General features: G+C 42.9%; 1 protein-coding gene across 8 annotated transcripts in view; it reads left to right on the top strand.

Annotated features, from left to right (window-relative positions):
* Positions 1–26,315, top strand: part of CADM1 (cell adhesion molecule 1) — a 514,437-nt gene that overhangs the window by 217,663 nt on the left and 270,459 nt on the right. For all 8 annotated transcript variants that reach the window (XM_053367115.1, XM_053367117.1, XM_053367116.1 and 5 more), the window contains exons 2-5: positions 7,804–7,950; positions 8,728–8,880; positions 13,430–13,567; positions 15,275–15,430. In XM_053367115.1, the coding sequence (XP_053223090.1) occupies positions 7,804–7,950; positions 8,728–8,880; positions 13,430–13,567; positions 15,275–15,430 (594 nt within the window). The remainder of the gene's footprint in view (positions 1–7,803; positions 7,951–8,727; positions 8,881–13,429; positions 13,568–15,274; positions 15,431–26,315) is intronic.

Genomic DNA, 26,315 nt, shown 5'->3' with positions numbered 1-26,315 from the left:
CGAAACCCAGTTTATTTGGCTCACCTGACAATAGAAGAGTAAAATAGTCACAGAAAAAATTCAAGTTGTAAAACAGATTGAGCTTTAACAAAAGATCTTCAGTAAGCAGATATGCAATTTCCCCCTTTCAATTAAAAAGCCCAACAATCGTGCAAAAGGAGTGTTACTGTTGAGTTGTGGGTGAACATATCAGACGACACAGCGATTCTTCAAACAGCTCTTGTTTATTCACAGGCCAGAACAGAACTGAACTGGAGGGTTCAGTCAGCCTGCTTATATAGAGCTCCAGTACAATGTAACTGTAACAATTTTCTAAAACTATCCAATCACTGAACGTCACTTTCGATCCATTATTTGCATAACTATCTACAGTATCCCCCTGCTGGCCCAGGGTGCGAACTTCAGTACATAACAGTTACCTTTTGAAGTAGGGCCCCCACCACCAAAGAAAAGAAGGGGAAGTATCTAGTCTTCCCTAAGCTATTCTTCTCATACTCTGGCATCCTCTCTCCTAATCTGTCACGAACAATAGGAATTCCAGAGCTCCCTCTTCCTCTTCCTTCACTGCACCACTAGCTACAGGTCCCAAAGCAAGTGGTGAAAAGGGCAGTGTTCCCATGGCCTATCTATCCATATCCCAGTCCCTATCCTTCAGTGCCTGACACCTAGTCTTCAGGATATGAAACTCACTTTTCTGTTAGGTATGGTTTCTCAATATTGCAGTAAAGTGAAATGTTAACAGAGTTAAATGAAAATGTAGCCCAGTTGACAATATTATTTACCATGATTACATTGTCTGTTTAATCATGCTGATTTCTTCCTTTAGCAAGTAGCACCCATAAGAGAGTGCTGTTGGCTATAATGTTGGCTGTCTCGTTCAGATCTGTCTAATACAATTTAATCATTTTTAATTCTGACAAAGTGGCTGCAGGTTTTAATTTGATGCTTAGAGTGCAGGCTGGGAACAACAGATTCTATGGAAGCAAGCAAGGCTCTTTAATTCCTATTCAGTGTCCCAGTGTACCTATGAAGGTAGAATGCTCTGCCTTTGTGGGCTAAATGAGAACACCATTAATGCGCTTGAGGACCTGAAGACCTCTCCTGCATCCTGACATGTGCCATCGCATTGGTGATCCACATCTTTCATTGCGAGGGTCCTGCAGAAATCCTTTGGTTAGTTTTAACCGTACAGTATTTCATAATCAAAAGCTTCAGTGGTTTGAACCTCAGATCATTTATTTCTAAATTACTTTTCCCCATAATTCTTATTAATTCAAATAGGATTTTGATTTGATATAGAACTTCGTAAATGGGAGAATGAGCTTAATGAATTGAAAGATAGGATTGTCTTAAAGTAAATGTTAAAAAGAATATGCTGATAATTGCTGAGATGGAAATCAAATCTTAATGACTTTAATTTGTCGTGAGCGCCGTGTTTATGAAAAAAATATGGAATATGTTTCCAGCAGACATTTTCCTTCTGCAGTAGTCAGTATTTTTAATTTGATAGTGCTTGCTCTGCTCAAGAATGTGTCTATGGGTTCTGCAACCTTATATTGAATAAATTATTTCCTCTCCGTTTGTGAACAATAAGAGCATAAGTATTGCTGTAGTGGATCAGACCAAAGGTCAGTCTGGTTCAGCATTCTAACACTGACCAGCTAGTTCTCCACCCACCCCCAAGTTCACAAACTAGGCAGATAATAGTGATTCCACCTTTGGCCCCTGTCATCTGGTTATCAGTTCTGTTCCGCTTCCCAAAACAAATGTGATTTTCTTTTTAGTTTCTACGCAGCCCTACATATGTGAAAGTACTATGGAACCTGGTTAGTTTTGCCACAGCCTGATAATCATTGGTTTGCGGGAACACAGAGGTGGGCTTTTTCACTGGGGATTTCAGTGCTGTGGAATGCTCCCCCTGCTAAAATAAAAGAGGTCCCATTATTGCTGGCATTCCACCAGCTCCTGAAGACACACCCATTTAGGCAAGCATTCCACTGAACCAAACTTGCAGTTTTATTAACTGTTTTAATTGTTAAACTTTTTTAGTAGCTCCTTTTAATCGTGCATTTTAATTAAGGATTGGTTTTAAAGTTGAAAAATGCTCTGATGTCATTTTGGCATATAAGCAATATATAAATGAGTTATTGTTGTTGAGTTGGCTACAGAGATAGGACATTTTAGAAAATTCTGGGTGATTACGAGTGCTGGCTTCCATTGCATTAAGAGGCCTCCTGGGTCATGTCAGTGGCCCATCTAGTCCAGCATCCTGTTCTCACAGTGACCACCCAGTTTCCCCAGTGGGAAGTCTACAGTCAGGACCTTTCTCCTGTGGTTTCTAGCAACTGGCATTCAAGAGCATACTGACTCCAATTATGCAGGTAGTATCTTAACTAATAGGCTTCAGCAAACCTCTCTTCCATAAATTTGTGAAGTATTTTGTTTTGTTTAACAGTTATACTATTAAACCACACAAAATCCCGTGACAGCGAATTCCATCAATTAATAGAAGCTTTGTGTGGAGTACTTCTTTTTATTAGCTCTAGTCGTTCGTGGCCTGGAATATTGATGGCATGCAGATTAATATCTACTCACAGTAGTTTGGGTGCCTTTGCAAAGTCTTTCTGTATGTCTCAGTCTCCATAGTACTTTGGCTTGGTTGATCTAAGAGAGATTAGCCTAAATCAAGTGTAGAATTAAAACTGGTGTTCTGCTTAAACGTTATATAATGTTTATTTTTATTTTTTTAAGCCACAGGTTTCTTACAGGTTTGTTCTGGTTGACCAAACATTTGCACTTAATGTATAAAATATGAGTCATTAAAATGTTTTCCTTGTTGACATGTAGAAGTCAACTGAAATGATACAGTCTTCTGTTTCCGAAAATGTTCTTAGCTTTTGGCGAGTCTCCAAGTGAAGGAAATCCCACAAGTGTGAAACAGGTTCCAAAAACATACCAGGGCATTCATTAGTGGGCAGCTTGAGTTCTGTCTCTTCTTGATGACTTCAGGCCATTTGGCTCAAACCAGTCCTCTACTGAGGCACAATATTTGAGGAGGGAGGGTTGTCCATTCCCCGCCCCCATATAGCTGAAGAGGGTGCATTCACTTTGTTTGATTTCTTTCATCCGCCAATGTTGCGTTTCCAATGCTGTCGGTGCTTAATAGTATCTTTAACTGAAAAAGTGTAGTAGGTGCTGCAAGACCAGGGGTCAGCAAAAACTTCTTAGCTGCGGGCTGGTGCACTGTCCCTCAGACCTTGTGATGGACTGGAATTGCAGCACCGGGGGGGGGGGAGCTGGAAGAAGAGGTGAGGGGGGCATGTTGTCCTCCTCCCCAGCCCCCAGCTGCTGCGCTTACCTTCCCAGGGCTGCCACCACCCAGGGGCTTCCCAGGGGCTGCTTCTCATGGGCAGGCAGACAGGAGCACCAGGGCGGTGGCGACAATGGCAGAGGGAAGATGAGCAGCGCGAAAGGGCTGGCTCCGGAGAGGGGCTGCTTAAAATGGCGCTCAGCCAGCTCAGCCCAGCCCCCTTTCTTCTCTAGGCAGGGCGGGGAGAAGCCAGGAGGAGGGAGGGAGGAGGTGCAGCCGTGGTGTGTATGAGGGAGAGGGGGGGAAATGGCGTAGAAAAAAATGGCGCAACCCAAATGAACAGATCCCCAAACCGATCCACGGACATTTCATGGGCCAGATCCTGAAGGCAGTTGGGCCTGATCCTGCCCGTGGGATTTGCCGACCCCTGTGCTAGACAAAAACCAACAAGGACTCAAATGCTTTCATGTATATTCCTAAGACATAGCTAGACAAAGGGCGAGAGCCTGTAATCATAGAGGTTCCTTGTTTTAAAAGTGGGAGTGTGGGGAATTGGATTAGGGCTATGGCAGTCGGAGAGTAGGCTTTTTAACCTTTTCCTCTGCATTGTGTTCCTGATTTAAAATAACTTTTTAAAGAGCAAAGCTGCCATTTGCTTCGTGGAAGGAGGGAATTAGAGGGCACCTGTGAGAAGCAATTAGTGGAGGCATAGTTTCCTCCTTTATATAGGCACAGGAATGGATGGATAGATAGATGGTGTTTTCAGCCAAGTGTTATCTTACTTTGTTTGGGGGACCCTTTATCTACTTTCCATCTCTCACCTGCCCCAATATAGTCATCACTCTGCTTACCTTTTTCCTCCTCAACTCCTAGTTGTTTGTACTTTTTTTTTTTTAATTTCATGCCATGAGCAAGTGAAAGACGATTGCACTTGGTGTCTTTGAGCTGGCTCAAAAGCCATACTGGAGTGAGAGAAGCAGAAACGACAGTATGCAGAACGTAGAATGCAGAGCTGTGCTTCTCTTCCCCCGTCCCACCCCCCATTTCTGCATTGTTTAATACTCTAACCTAGATATTGCTGCTGACACACTGGCTTCAGTTCATTAAAAGGTGTAGGAGGGGGAAATTCAGAGCTTCTGACAGTAAAATATTACCTAGCTCACTGGGTAACTGAATGGAAGAATTTATTTTGTACTCTGCTTTTGGACTATCAAAGCATCACCTGCTGATTTAAATATAGTAAGTAGAAGTTGGGCTCTGAAAACAAGTGCAATCAGATGGAGCTACCTTTTTTACTCTGTTTTAGGCAATGTCTTGTGATAAGTTTTCCCTCAAATATTTTGCACGTACTTCCTCGGTGCCTGCCTGCTGCCAGCAAAGTATAAATTTAATCTTGGTTCCTTTGATTTGAGAATTTGCTTGGCTTTCATGTACTGGGTAGCCTGGTACCAACTACACGCCAGTCGTTGTGCTCAGTGCAATTGCTACATTGGTGGTGGTGATTCCTCAGCTGTGTACAGGGAGGGAGGCTGGAACAGGGAAGTGCCTTGGAAAATTAAGCTGTCATGTTGAATGTATCTATTGCACTTGTCCTCTAAGAGCAGGAAGCTCCCATGCCTTACTGATCCCACCCACTCCTTCCTGATAGTAAGCGCACCATAACACCTTCCCAAGTTGTCTTAAAAAAGCTTTTGGGGTTTCCTTAAAAAGCTCAACAACTTTGGGGGTGTACAGATTTTTTACTTCTTGAAGTACGGCAACCCTAGAAAACTCCACTGGGGTTACGCATCTCCCCCCAATTGCCTCCAGTGTTATAACGGGGAAATGAAGCTATCAAGGACTGTAGGTCTCTTCTGATGTCCTTAGCTGTTGCTTGGGATGATCACTGAAAGAAAATTAAATATGTCTAAGGAATTCTTTGTAATCTTGGATTTTGCTGCATTGCTGCCATCAAAACTAGTAGCCATTATAGCCGTTTTCTCCATGAATTTGTCTGATCCTCTTCTAAAGCCATCCAAGTTGGTGGCCATCACTGTCTCCTATGGGGAATGAGTTCCATAGTTTTAACTATGTGCTGCTTGATGAGAATAAAAGGTACTTCCTTTTATTTACCCTGCATCTTCTAACAATCAGCTTCATTGGATGACCACAAGTGCTAGTGTTATGAGAGGGAGAAAAACGATCAACTTCCCCCTTCCAGTTTTCAATGCATACCTGACCCCTTTTTATTTGAAAATCTTACTCAGTGACTACATAAGGCCCATCGCTAACAGGCAGGTGGTGGCTGTTGAGTTTTTTGACTTGACAGATTCCTGCCGTGAACACAGAGTTGGGCTTCTGCAGCAAAATGTGCAGAGCTTTCAGTGCTGGAATGAAAAAAATAAAATAAAGGAATGTACCCAGTGTAAAAGCACATTTACATAAAGGTCTATGTTCCATAGTAAAGGAAATGAGGCACAGACAATGAAGGCTGCGGTAACTAAAAGAGACCAACCAAAAATGCTTTGTGAGGTGCAACCTTCTGCCTTTTAGCCCATCGCTGAGACACACAGTTAAAAGCTGTGGCACCCTGGAAATGAGCTCTCTCCTCTTCTGCCCCTTCCTTAGCCTTGATTTGTGTTTTGCTGCAACTTCGTTAATCAGTTTGTTTTAGATCTTTCAGTCTGTGGTGCTTGAGATATTTGTGTGTGTGTGTGTGAAGATATGTGTTCTCATATGCATAGGAGCCAACTATTAGGAGCCAAGGTCCCTTCAACCCCAGTAAAATATTTGAGGGGGCCAGGCCCCCCAAAGTTGGTGGGCATTGCCATTCAAATGGTGTGTGCTTACCTGTGCCCCCCTATTTTATTCAAGTTGGCACCCCTGCTCATATGCATGTCTTTTTAGGATTTTTTGTTTTGTTTTTAAGTCTTAGAATCAAGAAGAGATCTGCTCTCCTCACACCCACCCCTCCGAGGTCTCTCCCAGGGGTTATGTTTTCACAGCCAGATGGGATTACCTTTCAGGTGCTTCCAGATATAGCCTGTCTGCAGAAGCAGCATCTCCTATTTTTAGTAAAATAATTATGGTATCTGTGTCTGTCTTTCCACTCATTCTTCTAATGAAGCTTTTCCAGCTATATCTGTGGTGTCCAATGCATTTAATAGTTCTGTCCTTGAGAATATGGTTTTTATTAGAAAGGCCCATACATGCATACCCCCAGTTTTAACACGTTCAGCTTTGATTTGCTGAGCTGCTTTTCTGCTCAAACAGCAGGTGTTGCTCTGTCACAGGTGACTAGTGTGTCATCAGAGCCACTGGCATGTGCAACAGGAGGGGTCCCAATTGCCCCCATCCTCTTTAAAGCAGAACAGCTGCCTTAGGATGCTGTTGTTGCACACAAGGTACTTATCAGGTGTGTAATGTATGCATCTGCTGAAAGGAAAGTACCAAATAATGAACTGAATTTGTGTGAGCTATTTTGAACTCCATTTTTGTGTGGTTAAGTAGTATATAAATTAAAATTTTATCTAAAATCAATAGTGAATTAGAATATGAATCTTTAATCAGCAGTCTCTTATGAAAGGGTGCTACTTGCTGTTTTAAGATTTCTAACTTCCAACGGATAAAATGGCTGTAATCATTTAGTGGGGAGAAGCTTTTAATATCCAAAATGTTGAAGGGGATAATCCTTATAGTAAGACACTATGAGAATGTGTCCTTGGTGTGTTTAAGTTGTTTGGTATAATGCAAGAGATACTAAGTTTTCAATGAATTTTGATTTACTGGCAGCCTTAAAATACCAATATGATAAAGTATTGCACAGTTCCACTACTTCCTTAGCATGTTGTCAGTCTAAGACTATTGCAGAGGGAATGGCTGCAGGGAGAGGTGGTGCCAGACACGGCTGTCTTAAGCATATGCAGCAGCGGGGTGCAAAGATTCGCCCGGCGTCCCCCGGTTGCCCAGTCCCAGGCACGCAGGAGGGTGGAGCCAGCTGGCTGCCTCAGCATCTCACTGGCTCGGTCACCCCCGAACTCACGGCGCAGAGCCACCCACAGCAGAAGAGCACACCATGGCGCTCTGACCCATGGGTGGGCTCTTCCCTGGACTCAACTCTCGGGCCCTGGACTCTCAGCCTGGCGCCCCTGAAAGCCTGGCGTCCAGGTGCCCCGCACCCCTAGCGCCTATGGGTAAGACGGCCCTGGTGCCAGACATGAGAGGCAAGCATTCCTGCCACACATTTCCCTGAGGCAGTTGCTGTTCACCCTATCCAGCAAAAGAGTGTGTGTGTGTGTGGCGCGCATTTGCGCATAAAATTAAGGAATGCAACTGACAAATCAGTGTTAGTCAGGGGTACTGTGCACCATGTCTTTACATAACCACAGGTCTTCATGTGTCCAATTCACAACTAATTTGCTGCATTTGCAGGGGGTGAGAGGGTATTTGGCTTCCATATGGACTGAATGTGAGTTGACCTGTCCTGTCTTTTTCTTTTTCTTTAACATCTTAAGGTGATGGACAGAATTTGGTTACAGAAGATGTGACCGTCGTAGAGGGGGAAGTTGCCACCATCAGCTGCAAAGTCAGAAACAGTGATGACTCCGTGATTCAGCTCTTGAATCCCAATAGACAGACGATTTATTTCAGAGACTTCAGACGTGAGTTCTGTGTTGTTTGGCAAATCTTGATAAAGAGGTTGCTGAGGGCTCCTTTTAATTTAATGCCAGACATTTTAAAGGTTTAGTCAATTCTTCAGTAAGTAGGCAAAGGCAGGCAATCATAATCACTTGCTTTAATGGAAAGACTAGCTATAGACCTTTTTAAGAGTCAGACCATCTTGCAGTGCAAGAGGAATTGACCACAGTAATTCACTCTGAATTGCAATTAAGTGCCAAAATATTCAGTTGACACAAACAAATCGAATAGGGCAAAGCAGGATGTGCTTACCATTGGATAAGGAGAAGTGTTTGGCTCAGTGGTTGGAATGTTCAAGCCAATTCCTTAATCCAGCTGAAGAATGTTAGGATGGTCTTGAACATGTGTTTAAAACCTTATCAATAATAGACACTGTTATAATTCAAATTGAGTGCTCCTGGAATCTTTGCCTACTCTCTAGGAAAATATAACTAAGATATACGGGGTCGTTTATAGTCCAAGGTTAGTCGACACGAGCCATCTTTCTCCTGGGACTGCCCTGTCTCCCATCCTTTTTAAATTGACATTTAAAGTTAGGAACAATATGGTCCCTAATATTTTGGAGCAAATTGACATGGATATATGTGATATAACAGGATGTGAAAAAGAGGGTGGTATTACTACTGCATGTCAACGCTGCTGCCACCTCTCCAGGCTTCTGGTTTTCACTGTTTTCTCTGGGAGGGAAGCACTGTATGTCTCATAACATTGCCGTTTCTAATTGTATCTTTGTTCCACAGCTTTGAAGGACAGCAGGTTTCAGTTAGTGAATTTCTCTAGCAGTGAGCTCAGAGTGTCACTGACGAATGTCTCCATTTCGGATGAAGGAAGATACTTCTGCCAACTCTACACGGACCCCCCACAGGAATACTTTATGACGATTACAGTGCTTGGTAAGGACCAGTCAGCCCCAGACTCCATCTTTAGTTCACTTGGGAGTGGCAAGGTGGCGGGAGGAAAAAGCAGATTCTTCGACATTTTAAAAACCTGCTTTATAGCCATCTTGCCTTCAACACAGGCACTGAAATAAATCCTCCTTACTGGGGCTGTTTCTCATGCAATGTTCTGTAGACAGCGGCGCACACTTTCATGTCTTGGGATGGATGAAGATATTTGTCAGAAGAAGAAAAACCCAGAAGATTTGTTTGTTAAAACCTTAGGACCCTGATCCACGGAATTGTACCTGGGAAAGTCAGCATGTAGACACACATTAAGATTTCTTGGCTTCACACCCCCAAAATGTACTACTTCATCATGTGTTCCAAGTTGCCTTCATCTACCACACACTTGTATTGCCTTACATGCATGTACATAAGGCATTCTCCAGACATATGGAGGAGAATGGCAGGAGGGGGGCAAACCCATAAATTCTGGAGGAAGCTGTTGCAAATAACTGTTCCCCTGGCAACAGCTGTCTGGAGTGTCATTTGTGGTTTTCCAGGCAATTACATTAGCTCATATTCTTCTGTGCTCCCCCAAACCCTTACATTTGCACCCATGAATCCAAGCTTCTATCAAAACCCATTACAGAAGTTAGAAATATTTGCCAATTAGGGTGTGAGTATTTAGTCCCTTGACAAAACACTCTTGGCTGCACTCATTGCTTTATTCCAAACCTCTCTGTTTATTTTTAGAGTTCTGAGACTATCTAATAAAGGGCATGATGGGTAATGTAACAGCTTCTGTGTTACAGTCTGTGCTACAATGTGAAAATCGAGCATTGTATGCATGTGCAGGAAGTTACACCTCTTGGCAGGGTGATGATGCTTCTAAGGATCTCTGTGTGCCTAATTGTAGCCCACAAATGCTGGACCATATTCTCAGTGTAAAATAATGGGCAATATTTATATTGTTCTTAGTTCTGTTTTTTTCCAGCTGGGTATGTAATCATATTGTCCCCATATATATACCATTGCACACTTCCATCTTTTGCCGAAGTGTTAAAATTATTAGATGTAAAATGTGTTTACTCAAAGCTGTTTTTCACTAAAGGTTGTATTTCATATTCTTGCTGGATTTAACAGGAAGGAAAACTGAGGTTGCAGTCATCTTGCTTGGAAGGGAATATCACTGAACATAGGCTACTTACTTCTGAGTAAACGTGCATTGGATTGCACTGTAAATCTATAGTATTACTAATTACAGTCGTACCTTGGAAGTCGAAGGGAATTGGTTCTGGAAGTCCGTTTGATTTCCAAAACATTCGAAAATCAAATTGTGGCTTCTGATTGGCTGCAGGAAGCTCCTGCAGCCAATAAGAAGCCGCGGAAGCCCTGTTGAACATTCGGGTTCCAAAAGAACGTTTGCAAACCGGAACAATCACTTCCGGGTTTGCGGCTTTTGGGAGCCAAAACGTCCGAGTTCCAGGGCATTCAGAATCCAAGGTATGACTGTATAGTTATTATTAGTTTCATTTATGAATTGTTTCCTATAAGGCGTCTTGAAGCAATTTACAATACAATAAAAATAGCCTTAAAACAAATGTATATATAAAAATATTTTTTTTAAAATCCAAATTACATATGAAACAATCTCTAAAAACCAGCCATTGCAAATGTAAAATCATTTTCAAATCCAGAACTGATACTAAGTAGTATAACAATCACCACTTTCCTCTTTCAAGAAAGTCTTAAGCAAGTGCCTAAAAGACAATAGAGATCGTTCCGAAGGGCAGAAATACCTAGGTTACACCAATCTGGTTTCCTGCAGGTGCTGTTGAACTGCAGTTCCCATAAGCTTCGGCCAGGATGGCCAGTAGTAAAGGTTGATGGGAGCTGTAGTCTAGCCACATTCAGATTCTGGAGGGTGCGTTAGCACATACCCATCTTACGTGAGGATGCCAAACTCTGGTATGGATGGCAACCCCTTTGGGTGCTCCTTGGTATGCCTGGTACCCTAAACCCCGACCCTATTTTGTTTTGTTCCCTATTGCCCACTTGGGGCTGGGATGGTATAACAGGTTTGCCACTGAAGTGTTATAAGGAGCTCAGTACAGATGTACATTTGTTTGGATGCTTGGATAGAATCAAACCCCATGACTCCTCCATTACTACTCTGTGTAATTCATGGAGCAGCAACTCTCCAGCATATGACGCAGGAGAGGATTTTCCTGTCCAGGCTTCTGAAGATATTCAAGTGATAAAGTGGGGGATTTGAACCCAAATGCAGCCAAATTGTTGCTTCAACCCCTACTGCAAATTATATTTGAGAAACACCCTCCCCCTCCTCTCTTCTTCGTGGCATATGGTGTCTGTCAGACACCCGTCCTTAAGTTTGTCGTGTGTGTGTGTGATTGTGTGTGTGTCTCATTCCATTTCTCATAGTTCAGAAGATTACAGAACAAGCATAACTATGGGATTATCATATCCACTGATAATAGTTGCTAATACCATAACAGCCGTAGCTCCAGATTAATGCTGTCTCCTAACATTCCAGTAACGAACCTGAATTGCAACAAGCAATCACCAAGTGAGATCACACTTGCTGATTAGGTATATAGGTTCTCCACTCTTACTCATCCCTCTCCACCCTCCACCCCCACAATTTAATGAGTTCCAGTTTGTAGTATGTTAATATGTGTTGAAAAGGTATTTAAAATTAGCCTTTAATATGAATTTCAAGTTCGGCTACCTTCACTCTTGAGAGTTGTTTCCTAACATCGCTGCATTAAGAGAGCTTTTTATTCTCATGTTTCCCAAACTATGATAGCAAGTGTGCACGCGCTTGTACACACACACACACACACACACACACACACATTCATTTCTGCTGAGATTCTTCCGGGGATGTTTTTGTGTTACTCCTTTCCCCTGATTGACTGAAAGACTCAGGCGGAGGAAGGAGCAACATGGCAGTGTGTATATGTGCAGTGCACACACACATACACACTTGGGCTGACCTGTCCAGCATGCATCACATGGCTTTGAGTTTAACCTACATTCTTGGGGGTAGGAACTTATTTGCAAGTGGGGGGCAAGGGGAAGACCAGACATCACCTTCTATTCCACAGGGGACTTGCATGCCTTGTTGATCTTTGTGCTTCCTCCTCCCTTTGTTTTTTGAAGACGCCATGGCATTCACTTGTTTATGGACCAGAAACAACTAATTTATTATCTGCACAATTCATTTTGTGCACACTTCCTTACCTGCGTTGGGGTGGGTGGGGATAGAACAGAACATATTATTCACACCTGAATCGCACAACTGCTTCATTAGTACAATAACAGCAAAAACAATGAAGAAAACGGGCCCACTCATTTATAAACAATATCCATTTAAATCTTTATTTTAATGCTTGATTTAATAAACACAGTACCAGCAGGCAACTGTGTTAACATTGTCTTTACTGATTATAAAATAGAAGGGGGGGGGGAACGCCTATCCCATCCATTCTCACCCACCCACCCTGTTTGCAGGAAGGTGGGGAAGAGGATAACGGAAAGATCTATACATTTTGGTGGACTTTGTGATGCTGTAGTTATGCTCAGGGCCAGCCTGCCCATGAGGCAAGGGTAGGACACTGCCTCATGCGGCAGGATCCTCAGGGGCAGCAGATCCAGCCTCCAGTGAATGTTTTCCTCCCTGCCGCTCCCACTGCCACAGAGGCAGCAATGACTGTGTTGTGCTTCTTGGAGACCAGATCTGCCACCTCCTCAGCACTCCCCTCATACCACCTCTATGAGGGTCTCTCGATGAATAGGAGATGCTGCTGGTCTACTCCCAGCATCTTATTCCCCCCCCCTTCTTCCTGGTTTCGATCTTTACTCACCTCTTCTTCCCTGGTGGGGGTGGGGGTATCAATTTTGTGGTTCGCCTCAGGTGCCAAAATGTCTTGGGCAGGCCCTGGTTATGCTTCAGATTCTCTTCTGCTCCAGACTCTACCGGATTATATTTCATTGATCAATTCCACCCTCTGGCTTTAGATTTCACAAAAAAATAAAAAAATGAAAAAAATGACTTAGCTGTGCTGAACACATGCCTGAAAGGAAGGAAAGATGCTCTGTCTGTAATAATGCTCTCTGATGCAAGAATCTATTATTCGTGTTGGGTTGCATTTCATTTATTTTCTTTGGAAAACGACCCTCTTCTTTCCCTCTCGGTCTGAAAATCCTGAATCTCCCTTAGTTTGTTTTACTCTATTTTTTGCTAATTATTTTTGGAATAGGAAATGTGGAATTTACATTCAAATGGAGGGCGAAAGCAGGGTGCTACTTTAAAGATGCATTTATAATATATTTGATCTGTTAGAATTATTGCAGATGGTGATGCATTTACAAAGTGTTCCCTTAATCAAAATTGTATGTTGAAGAGGACCTTCTATGAGGCAGCTGATCCACCTCTAATCTGTCCAGCAACTATCCCACATGTTCAGTTTCTTGGAGGTGTCATGAAAAACAACAACATGCTGAGATCTTTATATATCTGTATGCTGTTTCATTCTAGTCCCACCACGTAACTTGAGGATCGAAGCCCAGAAGGAGACCACAGTGGAAGGAGAAGAAATTGAGCTGAATTGTACATCGTTGGCCAGCAGACCACCCACAGTGATCAGATGGTTTAAAGGCAACAAGGAGCTATTTGGTAGACCCTTTCTCCCTCAATCAACTTAATGGTGTGGTTGTGGTTTTTAGACATGGTTTTGCTGATAAGCAGGATACTCTCTCGTGATGCTCTCAAAACAGCAGAAGGGAATCTTTTTCAGCCTGAGAGCTGCATTTCATTATGGGCAACCTACTGCGGGCTGCATGCCAGGGGTGGGTGGGACCAGAGTCAGCAAGTGGGTAGAGAAACAGGTGTGACTCTTACCCCCAGTAGGTCACATTCAAACCACGCAAAAGCCAGAGATTCCTATGTCCCCCCCCCCCCCCGCTAACACACATACACCATCTCCATCCTCCAGGCAAGCAAGAGGCACTGTCATAGCAAAGGACACATTCCAGCCAGGCAAAATCAGTTCAGAAGGGTGCAGAGCAGTGAATGGTGTGGTCTTTTTATAATGTGGAGTAGCTTTATCAATTGATCTGGAGCACGAGTTGAGGTTTTGTGATAGACCCCTCCTTGACAAGTAAGCCAGGCGTCTCAAATTTTTGGGAAGCCTTTCCACTTTAATCCCAGGCGTTTCCCTGCTCTCCCTTACCTTTTTCTGCCTGTTGAAATTGGCTTCCCTTTGGCAGGATGCCCCGCACAGGCTGCTTCTGCTTCTGTTTCAGCCCGTTGCTGCTGTATTTTGCTGGGTCTTCAACAGTACCACTGTTTAAATATTTTAATTACTACTTTTAATTATGTAAATCCATGGAGTCACTTTCCCTCTTAATTATTGATGATGGCTTTTGGCAGTGGCATTGGAGGAAGAGGGTGGAGGATTTCTGGCTCCATTGACTTAAGTGTTTGGAAGGCATCCTGGAATTCCTAATCCTCGCTGCCGAGCGCTGTAGATTTTGTGTTTAATATCATGAGCAGGAGATAGGGCCCCCCCTTTAAATCTGGAAGCGAATAAGAGAATAAGAACTCACAGGCTTCCTTTCCTTGTGATTGACTTGAAAAAGGGCCTTGCCAGCCCTACTCCATTGCAAAACTGTTTGCTTAACTTTGATACCAGCTCTCCTCTTTTCCCTCTGTATCCCTGTATATACCAGATGTGGGAAACCTCTGGCCTTTCAGATGTTTCTGGAATCCAACGCCTATCAGCCCCAGCCAGCATGGCCAATGATCTGGGATGATGGGAGTTCGCCATCTGTGGGATCATAGGTTCCCCACCCCTGCTGTATATGGCAGGTAAACAGCCACTCACCTGGCCACCTTTGCCAACTAAGAATTTCCTCCTGACCACCAGGCAGAGAAGCTGCTTGTCAACTAAAAAATGGGTTGTTTCCCTTTATTTTGTGCAGGTCATCAGTGTGCCACAAATTAATCCAATAAGTATGTAGGTAGGAAAGTAACAATGAAAGGCAGGTGTTGCCACCCTACAAACACCCACAGATTATAGGAATGTGCAAATAAAAACAGAGAGAATAAGGTTGCAAGAATATGCCTGTTGGGGGGTTATGAATAGGTCAGCATATGCATAGTTGAACTATTTAAGAATTGCAGAAGTGGAGAGAAGCTCTGGAATAGATAAGCTAAACGAGGCAAGTCGCTACTAGATGAGTACAGATTGCAGAAGTGACTTCAGTTGCAAATGACAACACAAATGCAGTGATGGAGGATGGTCTTGGATGGATATGGCATGGGTCCAGTCATTTACCGTTTACCTGCTCTTTTTCCTCCCCTTTCATGTCCATTACGCAGGTAAAACGGAAGAGGAGCAGTGGTCAGACATGTTTACAGTGACCAGTCGCCTTTCGTTGAAGGTCAAGCGAGAGGATGATGGGGTTGCTGTTGTCTGTCAGGTAGACCATCCTGCCGTCAAAGACTTGCAGACCAAGTACTACCTAGATGTAATGTGTGAGTACCAGAGTCACAACCCACCCCTCCCCCTTGCCCCACACATGGACGTGGCTTGACCAAAGCGATTGATTAGACAATTATGGTTCGTTGTAGCATACAAAAGCTGTTTATCTGATTTGATTAAATGAGAGGTTTAAAGTACTGAATTTGGGTTTAAGGCATTCTTTCCCTGCTCTTTTTGAAGACAAACTATTTCTCATCATCTGTTCTTGTGCTATCAGTGCAGAGCTGCCTCAAGACATGTGAACTAAGCATTTAAATATTAACATGGAAGTGTGTCAAGGTTTATTATTATTATTATTATTACAAAAAACAAACAAACACATGTATCAATGCCGTCTACAAAGACATGAAATCCTAGAACAGATTGGAGTGCCGGTAAAGTCAGTGGATCTAACCATCAGAATAGAACAAGAAGACAGAGTATATCAGGAGAATTGGAAAATGCATGTAGAGTATATGAAAAATTACAGCAAACAGGTTAAAACGTTAGCAAGATTAGAATAAATTCAGCAGTATAAAATACGTGGAGATAATGTGAGAAAAAGAAAGTACGGAGGGACTGCAATATGCAGGAATAAATGGAAAGCTAGAAGGAAACCATGGAAAAGTGGAAGGGAAGTCAAAGTTTAAATAATTTGTAAAATAATGTTCTAGTGAATTGGAAAAAAATGTATTGATGAAAAATATAATTATTTTTAAAATGGAGAGCCAGTAGAGTCTAGTGACTACGGCTTAATTCTGCACACTTCTTCATCTACTCTAGAAGCTGTGAGGCAGAAACCCCTGTGTTTAGGTCTTACCTCAGCCATGAACTACCCAGGTGACATTTAGGTAAGCCATTCTGGTTCTGGTTATGAGCTGTTTCAAGCATTGTGCAGCAGCAAGTACAAGTTAGCAACCAAATTATGCTGGAGTGGGACCAGCTGTCACTCCATCTGACAAGATGAATATGTCTCCCTTTTTAGGAGTTCCACAGAACTCCACTTTTGGAAGCTTTGGGCATGTCAATCCTGCCCTATCGTAGGGATTGTTGATAGTGTATGTGCCGTTATGTAAGAATTGTTACTACAGGATGCTTTAAAGTAGATCCCACTGGCTGGATTGTTGATTTGCTTAAGCTGTGTCTTTCAGTTTCAGTCAGAGCGCCAGAGGTCTCTTACCGTTCCAGGGTGCCTTGGCATCTGCATATTCCTTGTTTATTTCTTATGCTGAAATAATGCTGCGAATTGTGGCAGAAATGGCTGGCCTCTTTCTGGGATGGGAAGGGACCCATGCAGTGTGACATCATTCATTTGAAAACAAGGAAGAGCAGCAACCTGGCATCAGTCCCCCAGTACCTCTTCATGTTCACAGAGGAGCAGAAATGAAGCAGGGCAATCAGGAGATGGTGATTCAAAACGTCTTTTGTATATGCAGCTCAACCATAACATTACACAAAGAAGCCCCTCTGTTAATTTATTTCTTCTACTTCATTATGTTGTTCCATTATGAGCATTCTGCTTACAATTTTCATATCGCCCCAAAGTATTGGGGGAGTAATGTCCCCATAATGGGAAAACAAAAACCATCAGATACTGCCTAAATTGGCAGATTGTAGCTATCTTGCTACTGTGCTAATGTGTAATTCATTTATGCAAACTTAATGTCCATTAACATTTCTTGTAGAGCTCCATTAGCTTTAATAATACATTAGCACCTTTGTTAGGTCTGATCAAAAAAGCTTAACCACACACACAGAGACAGAGACAGACGCTTGTACAGGCGCACACAGGCAAAAAAAGGGAGATGAGCAAAGTTGCTTGAACTGTTGCAAGGTTGCCTGCTTGCTTAGGAACAAGGCTGGTCAGTTTTGTGAACAAATGTTATGACAAACCAGCTGCCGCAGGTGACAGCTTTTGGGTGCCACTGAGGCACCCAAGGGAGATATATATATATATAGATGTGATGCAAGCTACCAGAAGGGTGGGCAGAGAAGGTATGTGACTGAACCATCTACCAACGGAGCATGTTCTGCCAGTTTCTGACACGACAAGAGAAGTTGACTCCCAATTTAGTCTGTTTAGAATCCCTGGTCTTATAATAACTCATGATGATGTAGGTTTTGTTCATGTAAGCCTATCCAGACACATAAATGTCGGTGTATTTTTAATCTCTTTCACTGTTAATTTTAATTATTATTTTTAATATTTTGAATTGCTTTAGCAGTTTTATGCTGATAATTTTAACATCTCTTGTAAACCTCTTAAAGATCTCACTGCAATCGAACAGTATATAGATTTAGTTAAATAGATCTTTTAAAATAAGATTTCTATACCACTTCTTATTTGCAGAAGGCAGTACCAAAGTGGTTCACGCAACAATAATAAAACACAACAAATCCAAACAAAATAAGCATCAAAATGAATCCTATTAAAGAAAGCCTGGGTGAACAAGTATGTCTTCTGTTGGTGGTGAAACCTCTGCCCAGAGGGCGGCATATGCCACTTGCATTTTCTGACTGCGGGATTAGAATATATTTGGCACCCCTGTTACTGAGGAAAGTGTGATCTTGGAGCATAGCAATACGTTCTCTTGCTTTCTTTTTCATAAGCTGCAAGCCTTGGCTTAGGTTTCCCCCTCCTTTGGTACCGCCAGTGCAATGGGGCTACAGAAGAAATTGCACAACCCACTCATCTGCTGCCTGATGTCCAGATTGCAGCAGCCTTTTGAGTCCACGCCATGCCTTTCAGAGAAATAGCACTTGTGAAATCAGGTGTAATTGTCTTACGCTCTCAATAGCTTTTTGGACTCGCAATCAGAACAAGGTGTAGCCCTCCCAATCACCGTTTCAAGCACACCAGCTGACCGTTCTGTTAGGTTGCAGGCAGGCAGCGGCCTGAAGTGGTGCCGAGCAAGGGGTACCTAAGCATTGGCATCTCGGTGGTGTATCAGAGGCCACATCTCCTCCAATAAGCCTCCGTGGGGAGGATGAGGAGAGGCAGTCCTCAAGGAAGGGAGGGACGCTAAAGAACCAGAACGTTACCCGCCGCTTCACAGTTCACGCGTGACCCTGACCCGGCCATTCCCTTTCCAGCACCTGCCTCTGTGATCAAGAGAGCCGTGCCAATGAATGCACAGTCACAGCGAACGATTTTCTCACTTTGGTGTACTTAGTATGAGATGGAATTTCAGCAGGAAGTGGCTTGTAATAAAAGAGAAGGTATTAGCAGGAAAAATTCAAATTATCTACAGAGGTATTTCAAGGCAGTGAGCTAATTATTGTTTGCTCAAAGTCCTGAATATGCAGACACGCTAACGTTTCTACAAAAGAGCGGTGGGGGAGGGGGGAAAGCTAAATCGGGAAGAGACCTTTATTATGGCAACATAGCAAATTTGGCTCCCGTTTTTGGAGTCTCTCCTCACCCCCCAGCTTAGAAACTATGAAGAACACTCAACAAGACCTGTAAGGAGAGTACTAAGTTAAGGTCTAGAGTCAGATGTAACAGCAGAGCATCCTTTTTTTAATGAGAAAGAGCAGAGGCCAGCCTTAGGATCACCCCCCCCCTTCCCATGTATGACAGGGAGGAAATCAGAAGCTTCCATTTGGAGTTTGCAACAATATGGCATATGTTTGTTCTGACCCTACCAGAGTTCTCCAACCAGGATAAACTGCATACTGGAAGTGGAAGCTTGCAGTCTTCTCCCTTGTATATGAAGGAAATGGGAGGAAGGAGCACACCAGCCCAAGTTTCATGCCTTCTCAAAACAGCCATTGATGGTCCCTTCCAACATGTCTTGTTGTATCTGCAAAATGCTGCACTGCCACCTGGCCTCAAAGCAGTGGCCTTTGATTCCTGCAGCTATAGAGGGCCACACAATGAACAGGGACTTGTGGTTTGATTCTTGGCTTGTTCCTCTCCAACTTTGCTATAATTTCAGGAATGCCTGTTTAGTGTTGAGAGACAAATAAGCCACATATTAACTCTTCTATGCAGGGTAAATTCCAGGCATCAGAGGAAAATCTACTGTGAGGGCAATGGTCAAACAAAACAGGATAAGAAGAGGGAGGGAAGTGTAGTTATGTGCTGAATTTGGAGTGCCTTTGCAAGCCAGTCAGGATGTTTCTAACTCATACACACATTTGGGAGCAAAGTGGGCGAGGGGAAGGGAACTTTAAATTGGTACAGTAAATCTTTCCTTAGATGATTGAGCTTTGTGTCTGCCACAGCCCCTTGAATGTGGTAATCGCAGTGTTTGCAAGGAGAGATTTTGTCCGCATACCTGCCTAGCTATTGTTCTCCACCCGTCAGTAATTCCATTAGAAGCAGAGCCTCCTGCAGCGCAATTTCACTTTGTTGGAAGTTAGCATGCGAGATCTCCGCCTGACAAGTCTGACCTATTTAACTTAAGGTTTTATGAGCATTTCATTTAAGCTGAGCTTTTCGTGCGGCTGCTCAACTGAAATTATGGATTTGGGTTTTGTTTTGTTATTCGCATTGATGCCACTGTGAGAACTTTGAGAACTTAGTGAGTGGTTTCTTTGGCTGTTTCAATGAATGGCTGCCTAGTGGAAACCAAAAGTTGGCTAAACATGCCCACTCCAGGCTGGGTGGTGGGTTGCTGGAACATGGTGCATGCATGCCTGTGAAACTAAAGACAAATGTCTGTCACCTGCATAGTCAGAAGCCTAGGAGCATCTGGTGCCTCTGAATTATTATTATTATTATTATTATTATTATTATTATTATTATTATTAGCCTTAACTAATCATGACTAGGATGTGGGAGGCGGGACACTGGCTTGAAAACAATCCTGAATACATCTTTTCTGTATGCCCCTCTATTTTTAACAAGTGGTATAAAATGTTGTAATATATAAGCCATGCAATGCAAGGAAACCTGTGAGCTAAATGAATAGACCTGCAGTTATTTTCAATCTCCTCTTGCTCCCATGTCTGGAAGCTGTTAAAATATGCCCTTCTCAGCAGCAAAGTGTCTGGATATTTGTGGTTCTCTTCATTTGTCATGAGTTGCTTCACATAGAAGGAGAAGTGGGATGCACATTGCTTTTTAAAAAAAAATAATGTACCAAGACTGTCCATACCCCATGAACAAGCCCCATCAAAGTCTGAGAATTGCACAGGCCGATGGTTCCCATCCAGTTCATCCGGACTTGTGCTGAAGATGTTCCTAGTTGAGTGGGCATGCCTTGTCTCCCTGGTTTTGACCTCTGATGCTCCCAGGTAGGACCTCGGTCACACATTCCTAAACGTGACTATCTTGCCATGGTTATGCATGGTACTTTCCTATGGTGGAAAAGTCCTCAGAAATCTGGCTTTCTGTGTGTGTTGAGGAAGATGCTTCCAAAGGACACCCGAGATGTGCAGGATCTTATCTGTCACCAAGCACCCTGTAATGTGAAATGGAATATCGCCTTAATACCAGGAGAACAAAGCTGAAACTGATGTGTGTCTGCTGGAAGGGCACATAGCCGTAGCTGCCTTTGCACTTGGGTGGCAGTCACAAGCCAGTTAGTTATGCCATGGGATTGGACTGGTGCAGCATATTGAAGAGACGGTTTGCCCCCCAATGGTGGCTGCTCCAGTGTATACTCACAACTCCTGATGTTGCTTGAGAAGGAAGCTGTGGGTAAATGTAATTTTAAAAAAGGAAATGGAGCATCAAAATACATTAAGGCATCATTAAGGGCTTGAGCTAAACAAACAGGAGAAGGGGAAAGCTCAGTCTTGCATGCTGTGTGTGTGTGTGTGTGTGTGTGTGTGTGTGTGTGTGTGTAATCCCCTTCCCTCGCCTTTGTAGTACCTTCCTCCTTCCTTTGTTATGTAACACTAAGGGGAAGGCAGACAGGCACAGCTGAATTTTTAAGCCCCAGGAGAAGTAATGCAGAGTTAAGTCATAATTAATGGAACACAGATATTTATAATGTCTACATGCATGTTTATAAAAATATATACCCAGGGAAGCTGCTGTAACCTCTGTTTGTTGTTCATAACCAAGAGAATTCCCTGTGCTCAATTATGTTTAACAAAAAAACAAAAAAAGAGAAAGAAATAGAGGGAGGAAGGAGGCTAGCCATATGCGGGTACCTCGTGCTTTAATAATCTGTTTGCTTCTGGTGAGTGCAAATATTAATTGCAATAGTATGCAGTGAAGTGATTAACATCAATATAATTTATCATCTGGAGATTTCTGAACATAAATAAATGAGTTGTTTTGTTCAGCGAGGTGTTGACCCTTTCAGAATATGTGATTTAAAGGGGTTTTATATTATTATTACTATTATTGTAAATATGAAAGGCACTACGATCAGCCGAGTGTTCAGTTATTTGATTTTCTGGAGCATTAGCCACTCTTGTTTGTGACATTTCCCAGTTGGGTGCTCGTTTGCGAGCTCATTAATAAGGCTTTCTCTGAGGAATGTTGCTGCAAATGAAGAACAGTATAGCAGAGTCTGGCCCTGTGAGCATAACTCCCAGTCACAGCGAGTGTGCTGTTAAAGGGTTTAAAATGGGAAATAATTACACCCTGGCCTAAACCCAGAGGCCCCTGTTCTTTGCTGTGAATAAAAAGGCAAGCTTTTGTGCTTTGGAACAAAAAGAAAGAAAGAAAGAAAGAAGAAAGAAAGAAACCTAATATTTTGGTGCAATCCTTTTTTGGTACCAAAATGGATTCTTTCATGATTTGGGCCTCTCCCTTTGTTGGCTGGGTTTGGTCCCCCCCCCCCCTTCTCTCAGCTGTGTTACACCAAACTGTAATGCAAAGTATAACTGGTAGCAAAAGGCTGTAAGATTTATAGTTCCTAACAGACTGTTTTAACAAGAACAACCAAACAAAAAGAGAGAACATGAAAACTCATTCTGTACATAGCGATTCAAGATTTACTCTTTTTTCATCTTGAAACATGTATCCCTGTGCGAGTGAATAAGAAAACGGTGCAATTGTGTAAGAGGAATGTGGTGCTTCCTAGCCTTTACGTTTCATACCTGAATAGTAATGCCAAGTTAGATTATTTTTACTTCCTTTCTCACCCACCCACCCATCCGCTGCAGCCTGTTGTTCATTCTAGGTCTGAATTGGAAGCGGCACTAGCCCAAAGCATACCTCTGTGTCAAGTGGTTGCAGTGAGTAATCCCTGGCCAGCCACAGAGGACTTGGGGAAACATCTCATGGCTCAAGTGACTACTTGAGTTGCTTGTGTAGTCTGGCTGTCCTTCCTTGGGAGGTTCCATCCCAGGCTGGCGCAGCTTCCTCGGCCACTGAGGAAATGGCACAACCCAGGAAAAGGACTGTAGCTCAGGAGCAGAACATCTTGCATGTGGAAGGTCTCAAGTGTAATCCCTGGCTTTCCCAAGTAGGACTGAGTCTGTCCCCATCTGAAATCCTGGAGAGCCACTGCCAGTCGGTTTGGGCCATCAGGTGTCTATTGCAAGCACCACATGGCATTTGAACCTCAAAATAATCAATCCAGCTGCCCGGATAGGATGAGAGGTCAGCCATGGTTCTATTTCCTGAGCAGCTGCAGCATTGTAGTCCTTGCTTCCAAATAAATTTGTTACCTCTCATTGCTAAGTGGCTTGCTGTGAGTGTCGTGGAGTGTTGGACATAGCATCCTGGGACTAGCAAGCTGCCTCGGGGCCTCATGGATTACTCTGAGATCCCATAGGTTGCTATGGGATCTTTGGTCTGCTAACATTCCATAAAAATCCACGAGATCCACAGCTGAGTCTTTAGGTTCCATTGATTTCAGGGGGGCATTTGCGAGTCTGTCTTCTCTGGGTTGTTCCACTTCCCAACGCTGCATGCATTAGAAATTGTGCCATTTCAGAAAAGCAGGCAGGCAACTTGCTCATAACAGTGAAAGAAATGTCCTTAACTGGGTTCCAAAGGCAGCCAGAACTGCAAGGCTGCCCACTGTCCGACACGCCTCCCGAGATGTCATCAGATTGCACACATGCCTTCTATTTGAATAGGCTGCCATATTTCCTTACGGTATTGTACAGGCCTATGCAGCTGCATGGACATTGAAAAAAAGGCTGCACTGAGGCAGAGGCAAGAGAGAGAGACAGAGAAAGCCGTGATGGGAGATAGAGGCTTAGAGGACTGTGGTGTGTTCCTCTGGCCACCTATTGGAAGACATGTTCCTGCAGCTTAACCCACAGCCATACAGTCAGCTGCCCCCTAGGCAGTACATGGGTTATTCACTGTGTCCCTTCTCCCACCCAAACAAAGCCTCTGGGAAGGAGAATATCCACCGAGGCAATTTTGATGTAGTAACATGTGCCATGGTTTGTTCTATAATATGGGGCAAGGACTAAAGCCAGGAAATCACAGTGACTTCACCCCCTTTCTATAAAGAAACTTTAAGGTGCAGTTCGAACTCGCCTAACCTGGGGATAAGTCCCATTTAATTCAATAAGACTTGCTTCTTGGTAGGATTGTATTATAATTCACTATAACCAATTTTCTCTGCCTAAAAAGCAGTTGCAATATTCAGTTTTCCTGATGTATCCTCATAGGAAAAAAATCAGAAGTGTCCTTCTATTGAGTCAGACCATTGGTTCACCTAGTCCAGTAATGGGGGTCTGGGAGAGGATTTTCTCTGTGGCCTCCCGTATTTGTTGAATGCCCTCCCCATAGAGCTGTGTCTAGCTAGACTCTATCACTGTCATTATTCAGCTTCCATTGTATGCTGAAGATGATCCTTTTTACCCTGGCATTGGAAATTTGTCGTATTTTTATGGGACCAATCTCTTCTGTTCTGGTTGACCTGCACTGCGCTGCTTTTGTTTGGAATTGTTTGGCTTGGTTTTAATTGCATGAATATATTTGTTGCAATTCACTCTAGGACCTTATGTTGAAAGGTAAGAGATCTTATAAATAAACAATATTGCCTGCACTGACTGGCAGCCACTGTCCTCTGCTTTAGACAGGATCTCTCCTAACCCTACCTGGAGATGCTGGGCACTGAACCTGGGACCTTTTACAGGTGCTTTACCCCTGAGCTATGGTGTTTCTGCTTTCGATTCCATTTATCACTCTTTCCCCTTGCCGTCCCCCAATGGTCTTGGTTTTCTTAGTACTGTTCTTCCTTGGTTTCCCTCTTATTTTTTGAACTGTAGTTACCTTGTATTGGTTAATGGTTCTTCCCCCCCCCTTCTTTCCCCAATTGGGGTTCCACGAGTTTCAGCGTTGGACCCTTTGCTTCTCATTCCCTTTCCTTTATGGTCTCTTATTCACTCCTTTGGTATGTTGCCATGTCTACGCTGATGATATTCAGTTATTCTTTACTATCTCTGATCTGTCGTCTTGTTTAAATCTTTGATCTTGTCTTGCTATTTCTTCACAGCTTTCTGCTTGTTCTTTAAAGCTAAATCTTTCAAGGACAAAATTTCTTATTTTTTTTTCCTCTGGACTTTTCCCTTCCCGTCTGTTTTTGTCAATGATGCAACTATTTTTCTTTCCTTTCAAATCAAAGATATTGCTCCTTTTTTCCCCTTCTGCGATTCCATCTTTAGCCAAGCCTTTTCAAGCCTTTTTCAGTTGTCTAATATTGATAAGATCCTTCCCCCCCCCCGTTATTTCTGCCCATTGTTCCATCCTGTGTTCTCATTTTGCCCAGATTGGGTGATTGTAAGACTCCTTAGGTAGTCTTCCCATTTTAAGCTTCTTGTTTCTTAATTTGATTTTTTTCTTCCCCTGCCCCATCTTATTTATTTTTTTCGACATGCAAATACGATCGTGCATCTCTGCTTATGATGTTGCCTTTTTTCCCTTTTCACATTCAATTTAAGATTATGTTACTTCCCTCTAGCGCCTTTCATTTCTGATTTCTCTGTAGTCTCTTTTGGGGTCTTTGTTGCTTCTTACATCACATCTCTTCCTTTGATTCATGCTTTGGTTCTTCTTTTCCTTATCTACGAAACTCTTTACCAGCTGATATGTGATTAATTTATTCTCTTCTTTTTTTAGCAAATGCCTTAGGACTCGCTTATTTTTGCATTTGGCCTGCTCCGGTTTTTTAGTACTAGTGCCTCTGTATGTGTGTGTATGTGTGTGTGTTGTTTTGGGCGCGCCAGTTGAGCACTTCACAATTAATCAATATTATTTTCTCTCCTCTTCCTTTATTTGTGGTTGGTAGCTGTGCAGGAGTAAAGGGCATCAGGACCAGCATGACATTCCTGTTGAAGGGGAAAGAGGGAGGGTTTGACTTTCATTTGCTCATGAAATTCAAATACGGGTTATAAGGCTGTGAGGTACAGGGATGGGAAAAACCATCCCTCATCTAATATTCTGACATGAAACATGAAAAGTTTTATGTGGTCAAGCCAGCACAGGCTGATATTGACTGTTATCTCCCAAGAATGTGAAGAGAGCAGGCATTCTATGCCTCCGGAAATGTGTGCTGCACAGTCTTAGCCTGTACTGAAAATATGTGCAATTTTATTTTGTGCTAAAAAGAGAGAGGGAGTGTTCATCAAGCCCCCAGTGGCCTCTACCCTAACTCCCCCCCCAAAAAAACCTGGTTGTTGCTATTTTTTATTGTGTATGTCACTCTTTCTAGACCATATGAGAAAATAAAGGTATTTTATTAAACTATGTCAGATTGTGCAGTTAACTATCTGGATATATGGATTTGTGTTTTCTCTTAACGTGTGTGGCTGACCCAAGACTCACAGGCATCCAAGGGAGAAAATCCAGATAGCATTCGTCTATGTCAGTAACCAACGGCCCACAAGTCATGTTGTTATTTCTTATCTGTGGGGATTGCATAATGATTGGCCCTATTGAACTCCCACTGCTTTCTAAGAAGGCAAATAAATTTTGTTTTCTGAAAGCTTCTATGAATTTTGTTTTCTGAAGGCAGCCCTGTATAGGGAAGT

Source organism: Podarcis raffonei, chromosome 15 (assembly GCF_027172205.1).
Source record: "Podarcis raffonei isolate rPodRaf1 chromosome 15, rPodRaf1.pri, whole genome shotgun sequence".
Classification (NCBI taxonomy): domain Eukaryota; kingdom Metazoa; phylum Chordata; class Lepidosauria; order Squamata; family Lacertidae; genus Podarcis; species Podarcis raffonei.
Note: the sequence above shows the minus strand (reverse complement) of the source record. Positions and strands in the feature narration are given on the sequence as shown.